The sequence below is a fragment of the Brassica rapa genome, chromosome A07 (assembly GCF_000309985.2).
Source record: "Brassica rapa cultivar Chiifu-401-42 chromosome A07, CAAS_Brap_v3.01, whole genome shotgun sequence".
Lineage (NCBI taxonomy): Eukaryota > Viridiplantae > Streptophyta > Magnoliopsida > Brassicales > Brassicaceae > Brassica > Brassica rapa.
Genome location: NC_024801.2, coordinates 12,188,930 through 12,211,148, shown reverse-complemented (window position 1 = coordinate 12,211,148; position 22,219 = coordinate 12,188,930). Strand labels below are relative to the sequence as shown.

The 22,219-nt window shown below is 34.9% G+C and overlaps 2 protein-coding genes and 1 pseudogene across 2 annotated transcripts; 1 reads left to right on the top strand and 2 right to left on the bottom strand.

Moving 5' to 3' along the window:
* The first annotated feature begins 522 nt into the window (after positions 1 to 522).
* Positions 523 to 5,767, top strand: LOC103829807 (annotated as a pseudogene).
* Positions 5,768 to 6,217: 450 nt separating this feature from the next.
* On the bottom strand, positions 6,218 to 7,070 carry LOC103829168. Its single transcript, XM_009104831.3, has 3 exons — positions 6,848 to 7,070; positions 6,606 to 6,761; positions 6,218 to 6,508 (listed from the first exon to the last, which is right to left on the bottom strand). The coding sequence occupies exons 1-3, from the start codon at positions 6,941 to 6,943 to the stop codon at positions 6,329 to 6,331; spliced, it is 432 nt and encodes a 143-aa protein (XP_009103079.1). The 5' UTR covers positions 6,944 to 7,070; the 3' UTR covers positions 6,218 to 6,328.
* Positions 7,071 to 11,060: 3,990 nt separating this feature from the next.
* LOC103829167 (probable phospholipid-transporting ATPase 12) lies at positions 11,061 to 20,109 on the bottom strand. Its single transcript, XM_009104830.3, has 12 exons — positions 16,728 to 20,109; positions 15,951 to 16,372; positions 14,289 to 15,595; positions 14,112 to 14,222; positions 13,762 to 14,038; positions 13,594 to 13,682; positions 13,381 to 13,489; positions 12,800 to 13,009; positions 12,590 to 12,715; positions 12,412 to 12,510; positions 12,151 to 12,342; positions 11,061 to 12,081 (listed from the first exon to the last, which is right to left on the bottom strand). The coding sequence occupies exons 2-12, from the start codon at positions 16,338 to 16,340 to the stop codon at positions 11,449 to 11,451; spliced, it is 3,543 nt and encodes a 1,180-aa protein (XP_009103078.2). The 5' UTR covers positions 16,341 to 16,372; positions 16,728 to 20,109; the 3' UTR covers positions 11,061 to 11,448.
* Positions 20,110 to 22,219: the final 2,110 nt, after the last annotated feature.

Sequence of the window (22,219 nt, the reverse complement as noted above, 5' to 3'; positions counted from 1 at the left end):
TAATAGTTTAAAAATATTTGTTTTTGACAATTAATAGTTCAAAAATACATATTGCAAGAAATATAGTTAACTGAGTTCAATAATCCTTACAGATTATTCATACAAATATCCTTAAAGTGCATGCTAAATAGTTTTATATATCTAACTATTAGAATTAGGTAGAAGTTAATAGACCATAGTTTTAATCTCTAAAGTATGTGTGTGAGAATATAAAATCGCACATCAAGTTAATGTTTTATCTAACACTTGGGTAATTTTTAAGTGGGAAGGTGTAACATCCCGACCGCCCACGTCTAATGGACCACTCACGTCTGCTCACTCGGCTTGTGCGCTCCATCCGTTTGACGAGCGGTGCATTAATTTTTCAAGGCCGAAAGTCTTGTTTACTGACCCTGCAATTACCACATGACCTTTTTCCGTGCTTTGGTTTCGCTTGCACGGTATCGCGAATCACTTCCCGATAGGTCACCCGTCCTTCCACTACTCGAGCTCAAGCACGTTTAACTCTGAAATTCTAAACAGATGTATAACGAAAAAGGTAAGTCAACTTTGGTGATATAAATAGCCAAATCAATTTTCTTAAGTCTTTTCGTACATCACAACTCGGGATAATACAATTCAGATCATTTAAGTGACAATTTTTCCAGTGAGAATATCGTTAAATGGTGAAGTATTGGGTTCGAAAAACGCCAAACACACTAATAACCTACATGGAGGAGGAGTCAGTGAAGACTTACATGTGAGGGGTTAGAGTTGGTGCCACGTAGAACTGTGAGCCTCGGTCAGTGGGACGGGTTATTAGATCACTTCAATTTCTAACCATATATCGAAAGGATGTTAATAAACGAAAAAAGCAACATAATATGGTTGGCTTGCTTGCTATTATTGGCAGTTCCGTTCATACTCGAAACTCATGATTTCAAATACACTTGCTTCCGCCTCTAAGAAGTTTCTCTTCCTCAGAAATCCAACTCCGATCGTCGCCGTCCGGTGCCAGAAACATGTTTCCGACGGGGTTAACTCCATGGAATACACGACGAATCACGCCTGTACGGTTTCATCTTCGACAGACTTTTCTTACGTTGTGCCATCGGCTCAAGGTATGTGTAAGAAACGATATCGATTATGATCTCTCATGCATTGAGAGAAAACTGTGTTATCGGCTTTGCAGTTTTCATTATGGCCATGTTCGTTTGCTCACCCAGGTGATCCATCTGGGTGAAGATGCAAATTGATGTTCGTTTTGTGCATTATAATGCTACATCCAGATGGATCACCCATCTGAATTTTTAAAAACTCATCTCAAATTCTCAATCAAATAAAGGTGAGTCTTGATGGTGCATCTGGATGAAGATGCATCTAGTTCAGTCCAAAATGATAAATGACAAAAATGACCTTTTAAAATCAAAATATTAATTTCAAACCGTAAATTCTATTTTTTTGCATATACATTTTTCCGCTATAATCAAAAAAATGCATTTTCTCGCAAAAACTGAAAAACACACTTTTCCGCCAATACCGCAAGATGTGTTTTTCCGCAAAAAAAAACATAAAACACACATTTTCATAAAAACACATTTTTTGGCTAAACCAGTAAAACCACACTTTTCGATCAAAATCAAAAAACACATTTTTCCGTCAAAACAAAAAAAAAACGCACATTCCCGCCAAAACCCAAAAATGCATATTCCCGCCAAAACTCCAAAAAGCATTTTCCGACCAAAACCGTAAAAAACATTTTCTTGCCAAAACCAGAAAACGCAATTTTCCCTCCAAAACGAGAAAAACACATTTTCTCGCCAAAACTAAAAACACACAATTTTCCCGCCAAAACCAGAAAATGGAATTTTTCCCCCCCAAAGCCAGAAAACGCATTTTTTCGCCAAAACTGAAAAACATAAATTTAACGCCAAAACCAGAAAACATAATTTTCCTGCCAAAACCGGAAAAAAACGCATTTTCTCGCCAAAACGGAAAACACAAATTTAACGCCAAAACCGGAAAACAAAATTTTCCCGCCAAAACCGAAAAAAACGCATTTTCTCGCCAAAACGGAAAACAAAATTTTACCGCCAAAACCGGAAAAACGCATTTTCTCGCCAAAACGGAAAACAAAATTTTACCGCCAAAACCGGAAAATGAAAATTTCCCACCAAAACCGGAAAAATACATTTTCCCGCTAAAACCGGAAAAAGACATTTTCCCGTTAAACCTGAAAAACGCATTTTCCCGCTAAAACCGGGAAAATGCATTTTCCCGCTAAAACTGGAAAAACGCATTTTTCCACTAAAACCGGAAAAACGCATTTCCCGCTAAAACCGGAAAAAACGCATTTCCCGCTAAAACCAGAAAATGCATTTTCCCGCTAAAACCGGAAAAATGCATTTTCCCGCTAAAACAGGAAAACGCATTTTTCCGCCAAAACCGGAAAATTGTATTTTCACGCCAAACCCGGAAAATGTATTTTTCCGCCAAAACTGCAAAATGCTTTTTCCGCCAAAATCGCGAAAAAAAAGTTTTCCCGCCAAAATCACGAAAAAACTTTTCCTGCCAAAGTCGCGAAAAACACTTTTACCGCCAAAATCGCGAAAACAAAATTTTCCCGCCAAAATCGCGAAAAAAAAACTTTCCCCACCAAAATCGTGAAAAAAAAACCTTTCCCGCCAAAACTTCAAAACGCAATTTTTCCGTCCAAACCGCAAAAAACGTATTTTTCCGCCAAACCCATAAAACGTATTTTCCGCCAAAACCATAAAAATGCATATTTCCGCGAAAAACACATATTTTCTCAAAAACCGCAAAAATATTTTCAGCCAAAACTGTAAAAATGCTATTTTTCTGCCGAAACATAAAAAAAATTATATTTTAGTCATTTTATTAACAAGTCCACCTGGATGCAGATGAAAGTTAAAAAAATGAAAAGCAAACGAACATAGTTGCATTCAGATGATTCATCTGGATGCATTGACGAAATGAAGAAACGAACAAACACCCATATTGAGCATCTGGATAAGACATCTGGATGGACCATCTGGATGCATTTTCCAGATGTACAAACTAACAGGACCTATCTGAGAGTGTCTTTCACTTTTGAGTTTGTGCATAACTATGATGTTCATGATCAATATTGTTAATAAGTGAACTTGACAACAAAGAGGAAGGAAAGGGTGGATCAATCAGGGGACTATTGGACCTGAGTCAATTGCTGATCACATGTACCGTATGTCTCTCATGGCTCTGATTGCTGGTGATCTTACAGGTGTTGACACTTGACATAGAGAGGTTTGTCTTTGCATCCCTCCTCCATTGTTTGTGGATTGTTACCAATACATTCTTGTGTATAGGTAAGATTTGTCTAAGTTTGTAATCAACAACATGTAGAGCTCAGTTAGGGATGGTATATGTATATCAGAGTGTGAGTAGTAAGGAGAAACTGAGGAAGAGTTTGCGGGATGGTAATGTTTTGTAGTAGACTTTAGTGAAATTGCATGTTCGTGGAACTCACGTGGGTGTGGTGTGAAACTAAACGAAAAAATGTGAACAGGCTAGTGTTGTGAAGTTCTTGAAGTCAGAATCACAAGCTCTGCTCTAAACCCAACTATAGTCTCAGATTGATTTATCATGGTTCATGATTTACGTATGCTTTTAAATATGTCAATTTAATCAGACACGTTCAAAAGTTGAATGAAGGATGAGATAGGGTGAACGTCCATGAACAATTGATTTTAGCCTCCAGCTATAGAGAACAAACTTCCCCTGTTTTTGTGGCTGTATCTTATTGGATCTTTTCTCCATCTTCCTTTGTCTTGGCATCACTGAAGGTAAATACACATTTTATCCTTGTTTCCTTGTCTTTTCTGCTCACTGGGAGACCTGATCTCTTCTCCTCCTAGTTAGTTAATTCTCTTTCCAGCAAGTATAGGGTGGTTTGGATGATACAACTTTGTTTAGTTTCATATTCCTGTGTATGGTAGATTATATAACAGATATATATTTGTGAAATTGTCTTCTTCTATGGAGACAGAACTAAACATGTGTTAAGACTTAAGAGCTGATTACATTTGGTTATATTCTTCCTCTTCTTCTGAAACTTAAATCCTACAAATTAGATTACTGGCTTCTGAACAGCTATTGTTGGAGATATTACTCCATCTGATGGTGAGCCAAAGAAGAAAAGAGTAGGAGAGAGAAGGCCGCTTTAAAGGAGTTGTGCAAAAGTTCTTGGTGGAGGCCTTAGAGGTAATATACGGCTAATGTTTTGGTTTCCAAAACACTAATTCGTAAGTCAAATGCCGATGTGCAGCTGAGTAGATCACAGAACTTTGGCTGGAGTATGAGAACAATGCTTCGTTAGAAGCAAATCTTGTAAAAGACTTTGATAAGGTAATTATGGATTTTGAGTCTGCAACCATCGATGACTTTTAATTCCTGTTAGCTGTTAATAGTTACAACTTACGCAACACATGGATTACACTGACTCTTGTCTTTATTGTGGCCTTAAGGTTGAGATGATTCTCCAGGCGCTAGAATATGAAATAGGTGAGTTTCAATCTTTATCTTTCTAATAACTTGTGCTTGTTATCCCTTTTACATCCAATAAACCTGACTCGACGTTTTAACATTGTGGCAGAACATGGGAAAGTGCTTGACGAGTTCTTCATATCAACAGCAGGTAGAGAACCCATGTTCGCTTTACAGTTTTAGACCTATGTCAAAATCATCAAAATACTTTTGCTCCTCCGATTACAATTGCAGGCAAGTTTCAAACCGAAATTGGAAAGGGCTGGGCAGCTGAGATCAACGCGAGGAGAAAGTGTCAATAGACAAACAGAGAGAGATAGTAACCCAGTTGCATCTTAGATTCTATCAACAGTAGAATCTGCAGAGTAACTTCTAAAAACTAAAAGCAGCCTCTTCTTGAATCAGAATGCATAAGCTTCTGATGATTTTTTTTTTTTAAAAATTTGTTGTGCAAACCTTTTGGTTTCTAGTTAAATTAGTCATTCATGGCCTTAGTTCAGTCATCGAGCCTTTCAAATCTTAAATATTTCTGCCAAAAACCCTTCTTCAGTCTACGCACAAACAAACGCACAATCTCTTCATTCTAAAGTCAACTAATAATCTCCTTTGAAACGTGATGTTACCATTTATGTGAGAAATTATAGGCAAGTGCACATTTATGTTATCTACTAAGTAACTTATGAAGTGAAATAATAAACCAACTACATAAACTATATATTTATATATCTATATAGATATATAAGATATATTATTCATGAATAATCTTTTTCTTATTTAAGGAACAATAATAGTTGGTCAAATGATTTTATCACTAACTGGTTGGTTGGTTGTTCGTTCTTCCAGTCTCTCGAGTAGTAGTGTAGTGTTATTGGTATGTCTTGCTTTCATTTCTACTTGTTTATAGTAAAGAATAATGTTCGAACAATTATGAACCACCTTCGTGTTGGTGAAAAGCGTCAGAGAGAATAGGATTTAAACAGCTAGTTCTCTTGACGTCAAGATTCCTAAATATGCCGGTAGGCGGTATCTCAGTCCCTATGCGGCGGATACACAAATTATCTCTGTAATCCTTGAAGTTTTGCGCATACCAGAGTAATGGAAGAAGATTGTGGTGCATTTACAGCGGATTGTGTTGTACTTTCATGCTACTGCCAATGAAGGAAGAGTCGAAAAGGAGCATTGGTATGAAAATGAGTTTGCTTTTGATGAAAGCTCACCAATATGTAATTGCGTTGAGGACATTGAGGTAATGTTGCCAGAAATGTGGATGAATACTCATCTTCTTTGCTTATGGTATTCATGTTGTGTTATTGATCAAGAATCTAGAAAAAGAAGCTTATGGAGACGGATTCAAATGTCTATCTCGAAAGACAGGAAGTGACTCGAAAGACAAGTGATAGGTAACTGGGACAAGGCTGTAATATTGAAAAATCCTTATTAACTCTTATCTTAACTCATGTAAAATCTCCCAATATAATTAGAGGGTTCTTGACATTCAAACTCTGTAAAATTCTTCTCTTTTCACCGGTCAAGACCGCAATAATCAGAATTTGCACTTTTATGCTACACAAACCAGTTAAAAAGGACCATGTTCTCTACAGTCCGGTAATGATCTACCACTTATCCCTCGAGTCAGCAGTATTAGTAACGGTAACGGAGCCATCTTAAGCATTAGTAAACAGTATCCAAAGGAAGCTAGCTGAACTTATAAGTTCAAATTTTATTTTATTTTTTTGCTAAAATTATAAGTTAAAATATTGCAAGAGAGAATAAATCAAGGCTTAATAATAATACCATTGTCTGAAATTCAAGAAGGTTTAGGGCAGCAAGAGATAACTTCAGTATCTCTAGGCAAGTAGCGAACAACTGCCTGATATTGTTTAGTCTTCTGATTACAATCACTGGCTTCGAATGTGATGTAATATGTGACTCCAGCAGATGGGTGATAATTTGCTTTCAACACCTTGACTAACTCCAGCCTTGTATCCTACCACAAGCAATCAAAAAAAGAGAAAGAGATTCGTCAATCAACAACAAACGAGGGCTAAAAGTCATATTTTTATTTTGATTAATATATAACTAACCGTTTTGTCATTGTAGTAGGAGATAGCCAAGTTAGACAACCTGTTGAGCAGACCTACGTTGGTATCATCAGGATCAAGAACCAGGTCGTCGTCGTCGAGATCCACAGCTCCGGTTTCGAATTTGTGTCGGAGTTTCGAGAAGTCGATATTGAAACCCTGAAAAAAATAACAAACGATGAGAGCAACATGAACAACAAAATCAAAATTGAGAGAAATGGAGAGATCATCTCGTCTGCACTAACCCCGCTCTTTTCCCACTCTTCATCAAACAGTCGAAGATCCTCTGACCAATCTTCCTCCCAACTGAAATCCCCGGTACTCGCAATCGCTGGACTCATCGCTGATAACGAACCCTACCTTTCTTCTCGATTGATTGGTTAAAAGGATAAATCGATTTCTTTTGACATACTAGTATTTCATTTTAATTATTTATTTACATATTATTTATTTATTTTATCACTAAAAAAACTTATTTACAGAAATTCTGATCCTGCATGTTTTTTTAGGAAATATAAAAACTAGGTCTTTTTTGCCTGTATTGCAAACATAATTTTACTAATATTTATTAATAAATATATTATTAATATAAAAATTAATAAAATAATTTATTGTCGTACATTTACAAAATCAATAATAATTTAACCTGAAATATTTCTATATGATGCAGTCTTTCACTAAAACACACACATATATATATATATATTATAAAAAATTAGAAACAATCATGTTATGTAAATATTGTAAAAAATTTCTTTATATACAATTTTGGTTGTGTTATTTCTTTTTAAATTTATTTTTTATTAATTATCAAAATATTCAATTATGTTTATCAAAATATAGCTAATATAAACTTATAATTATCCAGACTATTTAATGATTTTTTTACTCAGAATTTAAATTTTTACTAGATAAATATATGTTCATAAATTTATCTAGTAAAAACTAATATCATTTAAGATAATAATACAATATACATGAATTTATCTTTTTGTTAAAAACATTTTTTCTTCCTTTTTAATATTTTATTATAATTAATTCATTTTTAACGGTTAATTATGGCTCTAATTGGTGACATGTAGTATTAAGGTTGAGTTACAATATGTATTGTAATTCGATGTAACTTGCAGTAAAAATAATGTAGTAAAAACTGTATATTTATGTGGTAAATTTGCAGTAAAAATAAGAGTTGCAATTTTATTAAAACTGCTGACTAGTAACTTTTTGAAGTATAAATTGCAGTAGCAATTTTAATAAAAAAATTAATATATAAACATATTAATTATGAAGTATTTATTAAATACAAATAAAACACAAAACTAATTTAAAATATATTATTAATGATAAAAATATCTTTTTCGAGTTTGTGTAAAATATAAGAATTTGCCAAAATAAGCTGTAATATCTACTTGTTTTAAGAGAATTACAATTACTAATAATATGATTGACTGGTAATATTTTTACTTTATAAATTTTAGTAAGCATCATTTAAAATAAATAAAAATTATAAATACAAAAAAAACTAATAACAGTTATTATTAATTTAATAAAATAAATAAATCAGAGAAAATTTAAACATATTAAATTAATAATTATTTAAATATACATAAACATATACATTGTACAATAACCAAAAAAATCTCATATAAACATATAAATTTATTTATGTAAATTTTAGTTACCAAAAATTTAACAATTTAAATTATAAAAGAATTTTGTTTAAGTAATTAAATAAGAATAAGAAAGTTTATAATAAAACTGAATAACAAATAAAGAGTTGTATACAACTGCTGAGAATATTAATTAATTAACCTGAGTTGATAAATTTCCTTTAAAAAAACGTGGACAACTACCAACTCAAGCTCTAATACATGCCATTTTCCTTGATGTTGATTTAACATTTGATTTGTTGATTTTGCAAAGGAGATAACTCAAAAATATAACTCAACTTTAGCACATTATAATGCAAACCCAAACTCAAAAATGTATAGTTAAATTATGATTGGTAACATTTCTGATTAATTCTCCTAACTCAAATTAAATCAAGTGTACATCATGTTACCAATCAAAGCCTGTATAAAAATTATATTTAAAAAAAAGTAACTATTCATTAAAAATATAAGTTATATTAACTACTCTAACTTTTAACTTGCGAGCTCGAATGCGAAAAGATTACGATTTTGCTATAGAATAATACCTCATATAAAATAATAAAAGGATTAAATTTTTTACCACCAATTTATTTAAATTTGATATAAATTCCCATATATCGGAAGATTAAAAAAAATGTCTAAAGACTCAGGATCATCTTCATATGACGGTTCAGGTGATGCAGTTAGGCGTAAGTCTTCATTATGCTTGTAGTATTGTCGGTTGTTGAATCGTCTATATAATCTTTCCTATATCATAATGGTAAGATCATAGTAAATCAGTGTTAAAAAGAAAAGCTCGGGATCCGAAATCCTATATATTGTGTAAAGCAAAATTCAAACCATTTTAAATTAACTAACTTCTCTCGACGAGATGATCAGGTTACGGATGGTGATTTGGTTTTCACAACCTTGAACAGTTCAAAGCTTGTATCCTAGCACCACCACAAACCAAATACAAAAGAGATTCACCTTCATGTTGGGAGCATTCTTGGATCATGTGGATTATCTTTTTCTTCTTTTAAGTAACAATAATAGTTGGTCCATTGATTTATCACGAACCGTTTATTTCTGAACCTGAGCTGCAACTCCTTCGCCGGAGCAATCCCGTCGCGGTTCTCTAGCCTCGTCAAACTCGGAACTCTCGACATCTCTCACAACAAACTCGCCGGAAACCTAAACGTCTTGGGCTCTTGGCTGATCTTCAGAACCTCGTCTCACTCAACATCTCCTTCAACGAATTCTCCGGCGAGCTGCCCAACGTCTTGGCTGATCTTCAGAATCGAACAGAGGACTCTTTATCTCCACCCGACCCAATAACGATAACGTCTCTCTTCTCCTTCCGTTTTTGAATTTGATTTGTTTTTGAATTTGATTTGTTTGTGAATTTGATTCTGTTTCTGAAAACCCATTTGGCTCTGTGAATCATCTCAATAAATAAATTTGTGAATCACGATCAAGTTCAGGATGTTTTTATCATATATATATAGATTTGTGAACACAGCCGTAAATAAATAAACAGCCGTAATCATAATATATAAAAGTCTAAAAGTAAAATCTAAATGTTAGTTTTATTGTGATTTGGAGGATTTATATTTATAGAGTTCTTTATGTTTATAGAGTTCTGGAGGATTTATATGTTTTTAATTACAGGATGGATGAGTTTATAGACATGAATGAAGAAGATGCTCTCGCTGAGATAAATTTGGAAGCTACACAACTAGAAGAACAGCAAAGTGAAACTCATTCTGGGGAATCAGCTCAAGCTCAACGCAAAAGACGTAAAAAGGGAAGATTTTGTATCAGTGGGGATAATTATCTTTGTAAAATAATAATTATCTTTGTAAAATCGTTTTAAAATCGTTTTAAAAACAATAATAATTATCTTTGTAAAATCGTTTTAAAAACATAATTAAAACGAAAAAATAAATAAAAGAATCTAATTTAAATGGGTCTAAATGGGTTTAAATGGGTACATGTAAATTTCGCGGGTTCTAAATGGGTATCCCTAATAGGCCTATTTTTAAATGGGTCTAAACGGATATGGGTTTTAAATGGAGTGGGTTCTAAATGGGGTGGGTCTAAATGGGGTGGGTTGTACCATTTTAACATCTCTAACTAGTAGTAAGTACTACTGGTGCATTGTTTGCTTTCATTTCTACTTGTTTATGGTTAAGAAAAATGTTCGATCAATTCAGATTTCTACTCTTAGATCAATCAAGTATGTAACTTAATAACATTTCTTCTCCGTTTCTCATCCCGAGGGAGCCCTTTGATGAAACAGATATAATACAACTTTTGGGTTATCCTCACCAAACCAAGGAGTTGTAAACCTCATCATATAACAGAGGACAAACTAAACCATCTGTGCTTGCATCAAAATACTGTCGTCTATACAGATTAGATGGCAAGCGGCTGTTTCTTGCTATTTTGTGTATATCAAAAGAGTAGATAGATGTTTCTGTTCCATAAAAACCACAACTTACTTTAGTCATGTCATAACTCAACAAGATCTTAGACGAATGGGTGAACAGTATGTTTCTGTTCCAATACGAAATTATCTCTCGACTTCTGAGATCTTACATGAGTCTGGACAGAAAGATTAACTCAGGCAAACACATGTCAAGAGTCATCAAAAGTAAACTTCCATCAAAAACAGCATAACTACTCTCTCTACATGAACATGATCCAAAATGATTTGTCATAGGATCAGTGGCATCAGCCAAGAGTCATCAACATAAGGTGGTGTACTCTCATCTTCTTTGCTTATGGTATTCATGTTGTTTTATTGAACAAGAATCCAGAAAAGAAGCTTAAGGAGACAGATTTCAAATCTCTATCTCGAATGATAAGAAGTGATAGGTGAGTAAGACAAGGCTGTAATATTGTAAAATCTTTCTTTACTCTTTATCTCAACTCATGTACAATCTCCCACTTTTTCCCAATATAATTAGATTTTTCTGGACATTAAAACTCTGTAATATTCTTCTCTTTTTCACCGGTCAAGGCCGCAATAATCAGAATTTGCACCCTTTATGCTGCAGAAACCAGTAAAAAAAAAAAAGACCCTGTTCACTACAGTCTTGTAATGATCTACCACTTTCCCCTCGAGTTTGCAGTTCATTTGGTCTTATTTACATCCTGCCAAGTAACAACTAAACCCCCCCAAAAAAAAACCGAGGGAATCATATCACTTGTCAAGGTCCAGTCTGACGAGATCTCATGACCGATCTCTTTATGGCCTCTATCCTAGCCGTAAACCCAACCAATGCAGGCCTTACTGATGCCTGTCTCACCAACTCCAACTCCCCAGGGTCATTACACTGATCCTCGTACTTAAGCAGCTTTATAGTCCCATGAGACATTGGGAAAAACTGCATCTGAATAGCAGAGAAGATGAAGAACGGCATCATCGTGGCCATCACCACAAAGAGAGTGGTGATCCAGTAAGAAGGCGAAGGTGCAAGAGCTTCAAGAAAGACCATATAGGCATCTGTAGACACCCTCGGCGGCAGTGATCCGTACACCGTCAGGAATAGGTACCATACAACTACAGATCCCCAAACTACGAGATGCTGAATCACTGTGAAGTAACTGATTGTCAACACCATCTGCAAACTCACAACCCACACCACACATGTGTACATTGTTCCTCCAAAGATATCTCTCCCTGCGGGTTTCCCTTGGTGGTTGAACGCTTGAGATTCAAGAGAGGTTTTGCAGAGGAAGAAAATGATTATTGCGCTGCAGAAGCCGTGGAACATCCAGCTGAGTATCCGGCGCCAACTAAAGAGGAGGTTCTGTACACCTTCTTGGTACAATACAGGGAACTGTTACAGCAAACAAAGCAAGACTTTGGATTAAGCAGCTCATTTGATAAGAATGATTATTTTATATACCTTGAGACAGAACAGTGCAGATACGTCCTGGTCGAAGATTCCCAAACAAATGACAGGAAGTGACGAGAAGAGGACGCTATAGAGAGATAGATACCAGTCATTGTAAGCAGGTGTGGTAGAGAATGAAGTGTATGCCTCATATAAGAAGAGAGTGAACCCAAATGTGATGTTTTTGTAGAAGAAGTAGCAAATCTGCATATGAGAAAACTGCATCAGCTCAAAGAACAATGAGACCAAAGGTCAGTTGCATTATTGAACTACCATTTTTGAGATTCGCCTGTAACACCAGTGTCCATGGACGAGTAACAAACGCTCCAGATATCTAAACTGAGCAATGGCAATGTCGCTGGACATTACAGCCTGCAAAATTAACAGAAGATTAAACAAAGTTTCCAACAAAGACTGAAAAATGGTTTGTTCTGAGATTCTTTTAAAGAACCTGCATTCCTTCAACTCCACTGATTCCAACTCCTATATCTGCTTCTTGAAGCATTCCAACATCATTTGCGCCGTCTCCAATTGCAAGTGTCGTCTGACCGCTTCCAGTTTTGACTAGTCTTGTCACCTAATGCAATATGGATCTTCAGGAAAATGAAAATGCTAGGCAGCCACTAAGTATATGAAAGATATAGCAAAAAAAAAACTGTACCAGAGCTTTCTGTTTTGGTGATGAACGACAACAAATCACTGAGGCACAACCTGTGGCCAGCTCAAGAAAGATGTATTTCATATCATCCTCTAATGCATAAGCAAGTGATTTCCCATCAATGATTAGAGCAAATGCCTTAGAGTTTCCACCAGAAGCTTTTAGTTGAACCTTTCCATTAGTTATCTGACGCAGTACATTTTCCTTCAACGCCTGCAAGACAATAGGTGAGACTAATACATGGTAGAATTCTAATTTTACCACAAACTTGATACCATTTTTACAAATTTATGGGATAACTATTTTCATAAATACCTTAAATTGGTGTGTAAAAAACTAAACTAATCCTTCTAAATTATTTATAAATGTTTAATAATCATTTATAAAACATTTATAGAGGTTTATAAACCCAATCCCTTAAATATTAAACACTAACCAATATTTGAACCCAAAAAAACCCAATAATCACTAAAGGCTAAACCCAAATGTTACGGTATTTTTGATTGAATGTATTTTTGAAAAGTGGTACTTATGGTTATTCAAGCAGTTTCTCTTAATACATGTGTCCTAAAAGAAGTTATTACCTCTGCAATGACATCTTTTTCACCGGATTTTTCCAACTGCTGGATTTCAGGGGTCTCCAAGTTGATTATGATCTGCTTCATGTCTCGTCGGAGCAAACTACAAGCGAAGCTGTCAAAGACGTTCACGTGCACAGGTGGGATCAGAGAGTGAGTAAGAATGCATGCAGAAGTCTCGAGAGTAACTATGATCAGGAGGTACCAAGAAACCAATACCCAATATTGATAGCAGTCTCCATCTTGTCTCCTGTCAAAACCCAAATCTTTATTCCTGCTTGAGCAAGCTTATCAATGCAATCAGGAACCTGGAAGCAATCCAAGAGAGAGAATGAGACAAAACAATTTCACCAATCTGTAGTTTTGGTTGTGTAGTAAGCAGCTTACCCCATTTTGGAGTTTATCCTCAACAGCGGTAGCTCCAAGAAGAATCAGATCTTTCTCAATCTTCTCAGTGACTTCATCTATCAATGCTTCTCGATCAGCACTAACCGAGCTCTTGGCCTCACCGATTCTCTCGGTGAACACCTCGTATTCATTCTCGTCGAGTTCACGGTAGGCAAGTATCAAAGTCCTCAGTCCAGCATCAGCATACTCGTTCACATGGTCTCGAGTTTCCTCTTCATACTCTCTACCGTTTCCAGAAAGTCTTTCAAACATGACACTACGCAGATAAAAACAACTTTAAAACCAAACCAAGTTCGAAAAGAGGAGTTTTTAATGTCATATTCGCATACCTGTCTGCACCTTTACAAAGCAAAAGGAGTTTCCCATCTTCATCCCTCACTATCACTGACATCCTTTTCCTTGCGCTACTGAACTCAAGAACGTTCAAGACTTTATACATCCTGCAAAAGGGAAACCATTTAAGAAACAGAGAGAAGCTTTTGATGACAATAGAGAAGAGAAGATACCTTTCAACTCGTCCACCAGTCGCCACGTCTAGCTCTCTAACAGACACTGTTGTTTGAGTCCGGATAAAAAACTCAAACCCAAGCTCCCTCGCTGCAATAACAAAAGCTGCCTCGTCCGGTGATTCAGCCTCGTAAGAGATCTTTCCTGTATCTTCATTCACCTCAGGTATAACCGTATGGCACACTGCCAACAAACGCAAGAACTTCTGAATGACATCAGCATCCCTTTCCTTGACCCAGTTCCCATTCATTATCCTTTCATCTCTGAAGTTGAATCCTTTCACCACCGGTTCTGCAGCAACAGCATACTCAATACCATTACCCACAGCCATCTCCACCTCTGTAACGCCACGCCCATACGCTCTCCCAGCGATAGAACATTTAACGAACTCCATGGAGTTACACGTCAGCGTTCCCGTCTTATCCGAAAGAACTGTCCCCACTTGCCCAAGCTCTTCGTTCAGATTAGAGGTACGTGCTAGCGCCGGCTTGTCAGCTTCCTCGTAATACATATGGATGTCTTTATTGATGAAGATGCTCTGAAGAACTTTAACAATCTCTATAGAGACATACAAGGAGATAGGGATGAAGTAGCTGTTCAGCATCAGGGCAGAAAGAAAGTGACAGACCGCAGCCAGAGGCGCTCGCTGAGGGTCAAAGAAGACGGTGGAGTCATCTGGTTTTAAATACCATCTCGTCATGACGCCGTTCTGGTAATCTTCTCTCGTTGTTATCCCAAACAAAATAGCACCAAGGAAGGCCAATGAAACTACCATAAGGAACATGAGGTATATGATCTTATCCATCTTCCTCTCGATCATGCTTCTCTTTGAAGGAGGCTCTGTTGAGTTCTGGACTACCTTTGTGTCAGGACCCGTGAAGATAACAGCCCCATAGATATAGTCTGTGTTCCTGAGTTTTGAGCCTCTTAGAAGAAGCTGTTGCGGCGAGAGAGGGTGCTTCTCTCCCTTGAGCTCCATAGTGCCGACAAAGGAATACAAGTTAGCGTTAGGATCCTCGCATTTGATAAAAGCGTCGAAGTCCCTGAAGTCAACCTCTTCACGGAGTGACATGGTTACTTCTAGTCCTTGTTTGAGTTTCAGATTTGTCTCCCCGTCGAGGTTCATTGTCTCTACGTAGCAAACAGCGTCCTCGTAGCTAGATGAAAGCAGGACAAGGTCTGCCGGGAAGAAATCGTTTTTCTCCACCTTTAATATATCTCCAACTCTTAGTGTCTTCCACTCCTTGAGATCGAAGTGCCCATTGCCTTGGTGCACTCCAACATTTCTACCATTCACCTCAATATCCTAAAAAGCATGACAATTTCAGCATAATCAGAACTATATCAATCTGCAAATGAAGTAGAGAGTGATACTTCAAGTACAGTTCTGAGCAATGCAACTTAATCCAACCTAAACCACAGATCCGGAACAATATAACAACACATGTTTCATTTAAAAGCTAGCATCCTACCTAGTAAGATCCATGTGTTCTACAAAATCGGTCTAGGTGGAGCTTGGTTTAGACGTCCGCCTAATCAATAATCTCCTATAAAGCGTCTAACCACCGCCTAGCGATTTTTTGAACATTTGAGGATCATCAAGTCCTTTTCTAATCTATCAACCACCACTCATTTCAAGTTGAACCAACATGAAAGGGTACCTGCTGTTTCCTGCGCCAATCTTCTACACCTTCTTTAACCATAGTAGCAAGGATGACGAAAGTCAAGGGAACAATGGCGCTCACAGCTGTGTAAGGAGCGAGAGGAGTGAAAGACAAGATCCCAACGACAAGGAAGTAGAAGTTGGCGACTCTCCTGAACTGCTCGAAGAGTGATTTAGGGAGGAAACTGGCGAGAGTGTACTTGGTGGTCCTCACGTAGTTGTCGCAGTAATCAGCTGATTCAGGTTGGTTGCAGTAAACCACACGAGAGAAACCAGTTCTTCCAATCTGCGAGTGTGCTGGCTTGAAACAAGCTTTGGCTGATGATAGTGTGAACAGCTTGCTTAACTGTAACTTCCTCCTTCTACGCTTCCTTTCACCTCCTGCCATGGCTCCCTCTCACTTGCAGAATCTCTAAAACCCTGAAAATTTGAAAGTTTTCAGACCAGACACGAGCAAGAAAGACAACACCTTTGGTTTGTGTCTGAAAAGTATTCCACTGAAGAAAGTTAAAAGCTTTTCCTATAAAATGTCGATCGATTAGCTAAATCTCTAAACCCCTGAAAATTTTGACATTTTTCAGACTAAATCTCAAAGTTGTATATACAGACACAGACACGAACGAGAAAGACAACATCTTTCAGTTGTGTCTGAATAGCATTGCACTGAAGAAATTTGAAAACTTTTCTTACAAAATGTGGATCAATTAGCTAAACCGACGAGAACATTTCAACACAAAGATGCCCAGAAAACAAATTTTAAGAAAAGAGAGAGTACCAATTTTTTGGCAGAGGCGTTGAGGAAAGCTCCAAGTTTTTTTGATTCCTGATTTTCCCGAGAAGCTGGATAATTTCTCGGAAATTTTGGTAAAGAAATAACTAATCGAGTGGGTTACGATCAGTATTATGAAATTAAGGACAGAACTCTGAGGACAGGAAGGTGTGGAATCTGGAAGATTTTGAAAACTGTAATCTTCTTAATTAAGGGAACATGGGGTTTAAATGGTATGAACCAAAAGTCTTGGGTCTTTTAATGCATGAGACCAAAAATATGGGAAAATGATAGTTTCCAACATTAACAGACTTTTCAAATTGTCTCATTGGTTGACATTTGAAAAGAAGACTTCGTGTTCTTTTTTTTAATTCGATTTTCTCTTCATGGCATTTGAGATGAAAGAAACGTTTTAGCAACTTTCCAAAATATTTCTAACACATAAAATGCAGCTTTGAAAAATTTCCAAACTAATGATGTCAAGAACGTTTTAAAAACAAACCCAACAAACTATATTGAGAGTTTGAAGCACGCACGAATATAAAACAAGGAAAAAAAACAAGTTTTTTTCTGGAGAAAGACAAGAATTAAAACATGATATGCCTTCAAAAGTGAAATCAAACACTATCCTATTGTAATGATGATGGTATTTTGTTCAGATGAAACAAAGTATTTGTTTGAGGATAAATACCGATTTAGAGTTTTAACCTTCTCATGACAAAACAATCTCAACGAAAAAAGGAGAAGGTTAAACACAAAATTGCAGGTCAAAATCTCTACATCCGATGAACTAATCCATCTCTAATTTGCATTTTAAAACTGCTAAAAGGAAATTAGTTGTTTCCATTATATAATTAGTTAGGTTGATTATTAAATGGGAATAGAAGAAAAGTAGCTTTCTTAAAAATGGATTATGAAATAGTATACTATTATCTGTCTCTCTTCTTATAATGAGGACATCAATAACGTGTCAAGAGCGTCATCAGCCTTATTTGCTTGAAATGCATTAATCAAAATTTAAAAGAGAAATTGTTTGAAATACCCTAAATTAGCTATCAATTTTTAAAAATACATGTAATCAAACAGTACATTAATATTTAGATTTAAAGTTTAGTGATTAATGTTGAGGATTTATTATTTAAATAGTGAGGTTATTAAACATTTATAAACGGTTTAAAAGAGTTGGTTTAATTTCGTTTATCACAAATTTAAGAAATTTATAAAAATGATCATTATTTAAAGGTAAACTAGCGCTTGATCTGCACACCAGCATGAATTTTGTTTTTAATTTTTATAGATAAATATTTATTTTACGTAAGTAATAATCTATATTTTTAAAATTTATCGGGCGTGAGTTTTTGTTTTTAATTTTTATAGATAAATATTTATTCTTTGTAAGTGATAATCTATATTTTTAAAATTTATCCATATAAAATAATTGTTTAATATGATATTTCTAAAAATAAAAAACTTATAATTTATATTGAGTATTATACATGTCTTGTAATTCGTTAATTGTATCATCTACTTTTTTAGAATATGACTCGTATATCCGCACAAATGTATTTTTTTTATGGATCAAATTTTTATGATAGATATAATAAAATTATTGTATATACTATTTAAAATCTGGTGTTATATACTTTATACTATTAAACCTATTTATCATAGTAAATTTACATTGGCTTGATATTTATAATAGAATCTACATAAAATAATAAAAGGCATGATTTTAGCCACAACATTTTTGGCTTTAATTTTCAGAATATTTTGTTTATTGTGATTGTTTTGAAACCACGAATAAGGAAAGTGGAGATTTTATTCTCTTGTTGCCGAAATCTTTGTTAGTGTTATAATTATTTAAAGAAATTATGTAATAATTAGAAAAGAAAAGCATTACTTAATAATAGGTTTATTTAATTTTCAGTGGTATTGTGCTGTAAATATTTTACAATTTTAAGGGTAAGTCTAAATTTGTACTTCTTTTTTTTAATAATATAGATTTGAAAGTGATATCAAACTTGTGGTAAAATTAGAATTCACCCGATTCACTCTTTGATTCACTCTTTCTAAGGAGGATTGTGAGTCGTTGATAGATAATATCAGAACAAAAATGCTCTCCTAGACCAATAAAAGTTTATCATATGCAGGGTGTTTGCAGCTTATAAATCAGTTATTTCCAGCATAGCTAACTTCTGGAGTCAAGCTTTTATCTTGCCAATGGCTTGTCCGGATACAATTGAGAGTTTTTGTAGTGTTTTTATGTGGTCAGGAGATCCTCATCAGACCCATAAGACTAAAATCCGATGGAAAAATTGTGCTATCTCAGAGAGGGGGGGGAACTTGGTATTAGGGCATATCCATTCCTATTACATAATTTACTACAAAATGAAGTGATAAATATAGCAATGAAAAAACAAAAACAAAAATTATTATTCCATTTATGGAGTAAACACTTTTTTGTTTCTTCACTACTATATTTTCCACTCCATTTTGCAGTAAATTATGAAGTAGAGTTGGAGATGCTTTTAGGAGACTATATGATTATGTCGGGGTCTTTGCTCTTAATTTGATATGGCACATATTTAATATGTCAGGCTCTATGTCAGTTTCATGGATTCAGCATTATCTCCTACGTCATAGCTCGTTTTGGGATGTGCGTGATGAATCTACATGATCATGGATATGGAGTAAACTCCTTAAGATGCGTACTCTGGCATTTCAGTTTATCAGGGTGGAAGTTGGTAATGGTGCAAGAGCTTTCTTCTGGCAAGATGATTGGCTGCATGTTGGCAAACTTATCAAAGTAACAGGTGCAGTTGGCACACGCTATCTTGAGATTTTTCGAAGTGCAAGGGTGTGTGATGCTGTTCTACAGGAACAGTAGAGTGTAAGGGGGGCAGAGGAGCCGTCATTTCCAAGAGCTTAATGCCAAAATTCAAGTAGAACCCGTCCATGATCAGCGATTGGGTGATGATAAATTCCTCTGGAGGCATGATACTGAGGTTTATAAGGATTACTTTTCTGCAACAAGAACATGGGAATGTTGTAAGAAAGCAAAAGTAAACTGGGGTAGTTGTGTGTGTAGTTCAAACAAGGCATTCTTAGGTTTTCTTTTATTGTTTGGCTATCAATTCAGAACATGCTCTCTACCGGCGATCGAATGAGGCAATGGAAAATTACGCAAGGATGTGTCCAGTGTGGTGAAAGAGATTAGACTCGTGATCACATGTTTTTTGCGTGTCCCTATTCATACAATATTTGGGACAGAGTTGCAGGCAAGCTCATAGGACAGAGAATCAACCCGGATTGGTCAGATATGCTAAGTTTTGTTCGTGAAGGAGCATCTACTCAAATGGACTAGGTTCTCATTCACTTACTTTTTCAATTGGTGGTTTACCATGGCGTGAACGAAATCTCAGAAGGCATCAGCAAGGGCAGAATGGAACAGAACATATGATCAGTATGGTTAATAAGGTAGTCAAGAACATGATCTCTTCTTTGGGGTACAAGGCTGATCACAGACTTGAGGGACTTCTAAGAAGATGATTTGAGGTTTTTGAGTGACCATAGATTTCTTTGTACAAATTTCTCTTTTTTCTATAAATATACAGAACCTCAATATTTTTCTATAATAGTATTCTTTGTAAATTCTATTTGATGATGATCAATAAATTCAAAATTTCATCAACAAAAAGAAGATTGGAGATAATGTAGTACATGTATCACTTTAGGACCAACCTGCATATGTTTGATAACTTTCATAACTGAAAACATAACATACATAACACGAGAACATTTGGAATTAGGGAAACACATATACGTCCAGAAGGCTGGAACATGGAAGATTTAAATATCTAATCCCCTTAATTGCAAATATATGTATGAACGAAATGTTTTGGGGCTTCTTATTAGGTTTGGACACAATTAGATATTCGAGCTTCTGAAGATATTTGTGATCGGTTTCATTTCGTCTGGATCACCAGTTATATGATTCGATTTGCTTCGATGCCATCTGGATATTTGATGCCCGAATATCTGATAAATATGTATTTTTGACTGGATATTTGATTCATTTCGTAAAATTAAATTTTAAATTTCAAAAAAAAAATCTAAATGTAGTGAAAACTACAATATTTTATCATAAAAATAATAACATATCATTTTAAAAATTGAAATAACTAAATACTGAAGTTAATGAAAAAGAATGTTGTAAACTTGTACATGTAAGAAGATTATATAACATATGTCGTCAAGGATTGCAAAGAGTAATTGTACAATATTTTTAAACTTGTAAAGGTAAAAGAATAATTATAAAATTTGTAAAAAATAATAATACGATATAATATCAACTATTATATGTGCAGAATTGTAATTAGTAATATTACAAAATAGGTATTATTTACTTTAACAATATATATGTATATGCCAGACGGATCAGTTCAGATATTAATCTTTAACATTTTAATATTTATGATTTGATTTGTTCTAATGTATATTATATAATATTTTTTGCTCTGTTAAATTACTGATACCGAATTTCTAAATCGAATCGAAACGGATAATATATCGAATCAAAATTTATAGATATTTGTCTGCTTGTACTTCTTATATTGCATGAGCCCACTTATTGAAACTCATATCATTAATTAATAGACTTCCGCGTTGACGTTAATGAAAAGGTTGTCTAAATTTGCTAAACTCCACTTTGTTATTGATGTCTCTTTTTGGTTACATCAAAAGTTAGAATGTTAGATATCATGAGATGTGTGTCTTGGTAAAGATGTGAACTTGGAGAAGTAGAAGAAAACTACGTTCAACAAAGCATGGGGGAGGGAGTGGAAAGTAAAAGGCTGAGATTGTGCAAACTTGTAAATTTTCCTGACCTTACCCAACAACTAATACTAGTTTTTACTTATGACATGAACGAAGAGAAAGTAACTTAAACCATATCATGTTTTGCTTGGGGATGGTGAAATACTCACTTGTGGTTGGTATATGTGTGTGGCTAGAACAATTGAAAAGGCTAATAACATGAAAAAGTGGATCTTTAACTATTAGTTTAGTGTGAACTATTTATAAATATGTATCATAGTAGGTTTCGTTAATGAATAATGATCAAACTCTTCTTTTTTCTTTTAAATTTTATACATATGTTACTATCTCATTACAATCACTTTCATCATATATCAAACTCTTTTTCAAAAAAAAAAACTCTCTTTTTTCTTCTAAATTTTATCAATATGTTACTATCAATAATTTCATCATATATAAAACTAGTTTTTCTTCTAAATTTTATCAACATGTTACTTTCAATCACTTTCCCACTAGTTGTATGATTCTTTCACTAATTTATATGGCTCTGTGTTTCTCACCAGTACCTAGTTACATGAACAAACGCCAATTAATCTTCAAAGAAAGCAAAGAACATAAAGCAAAACACAGTTGAGCAATGTTCCTTTAACGTTTGTATATTAATTTTGTGAATAAAGAAATTT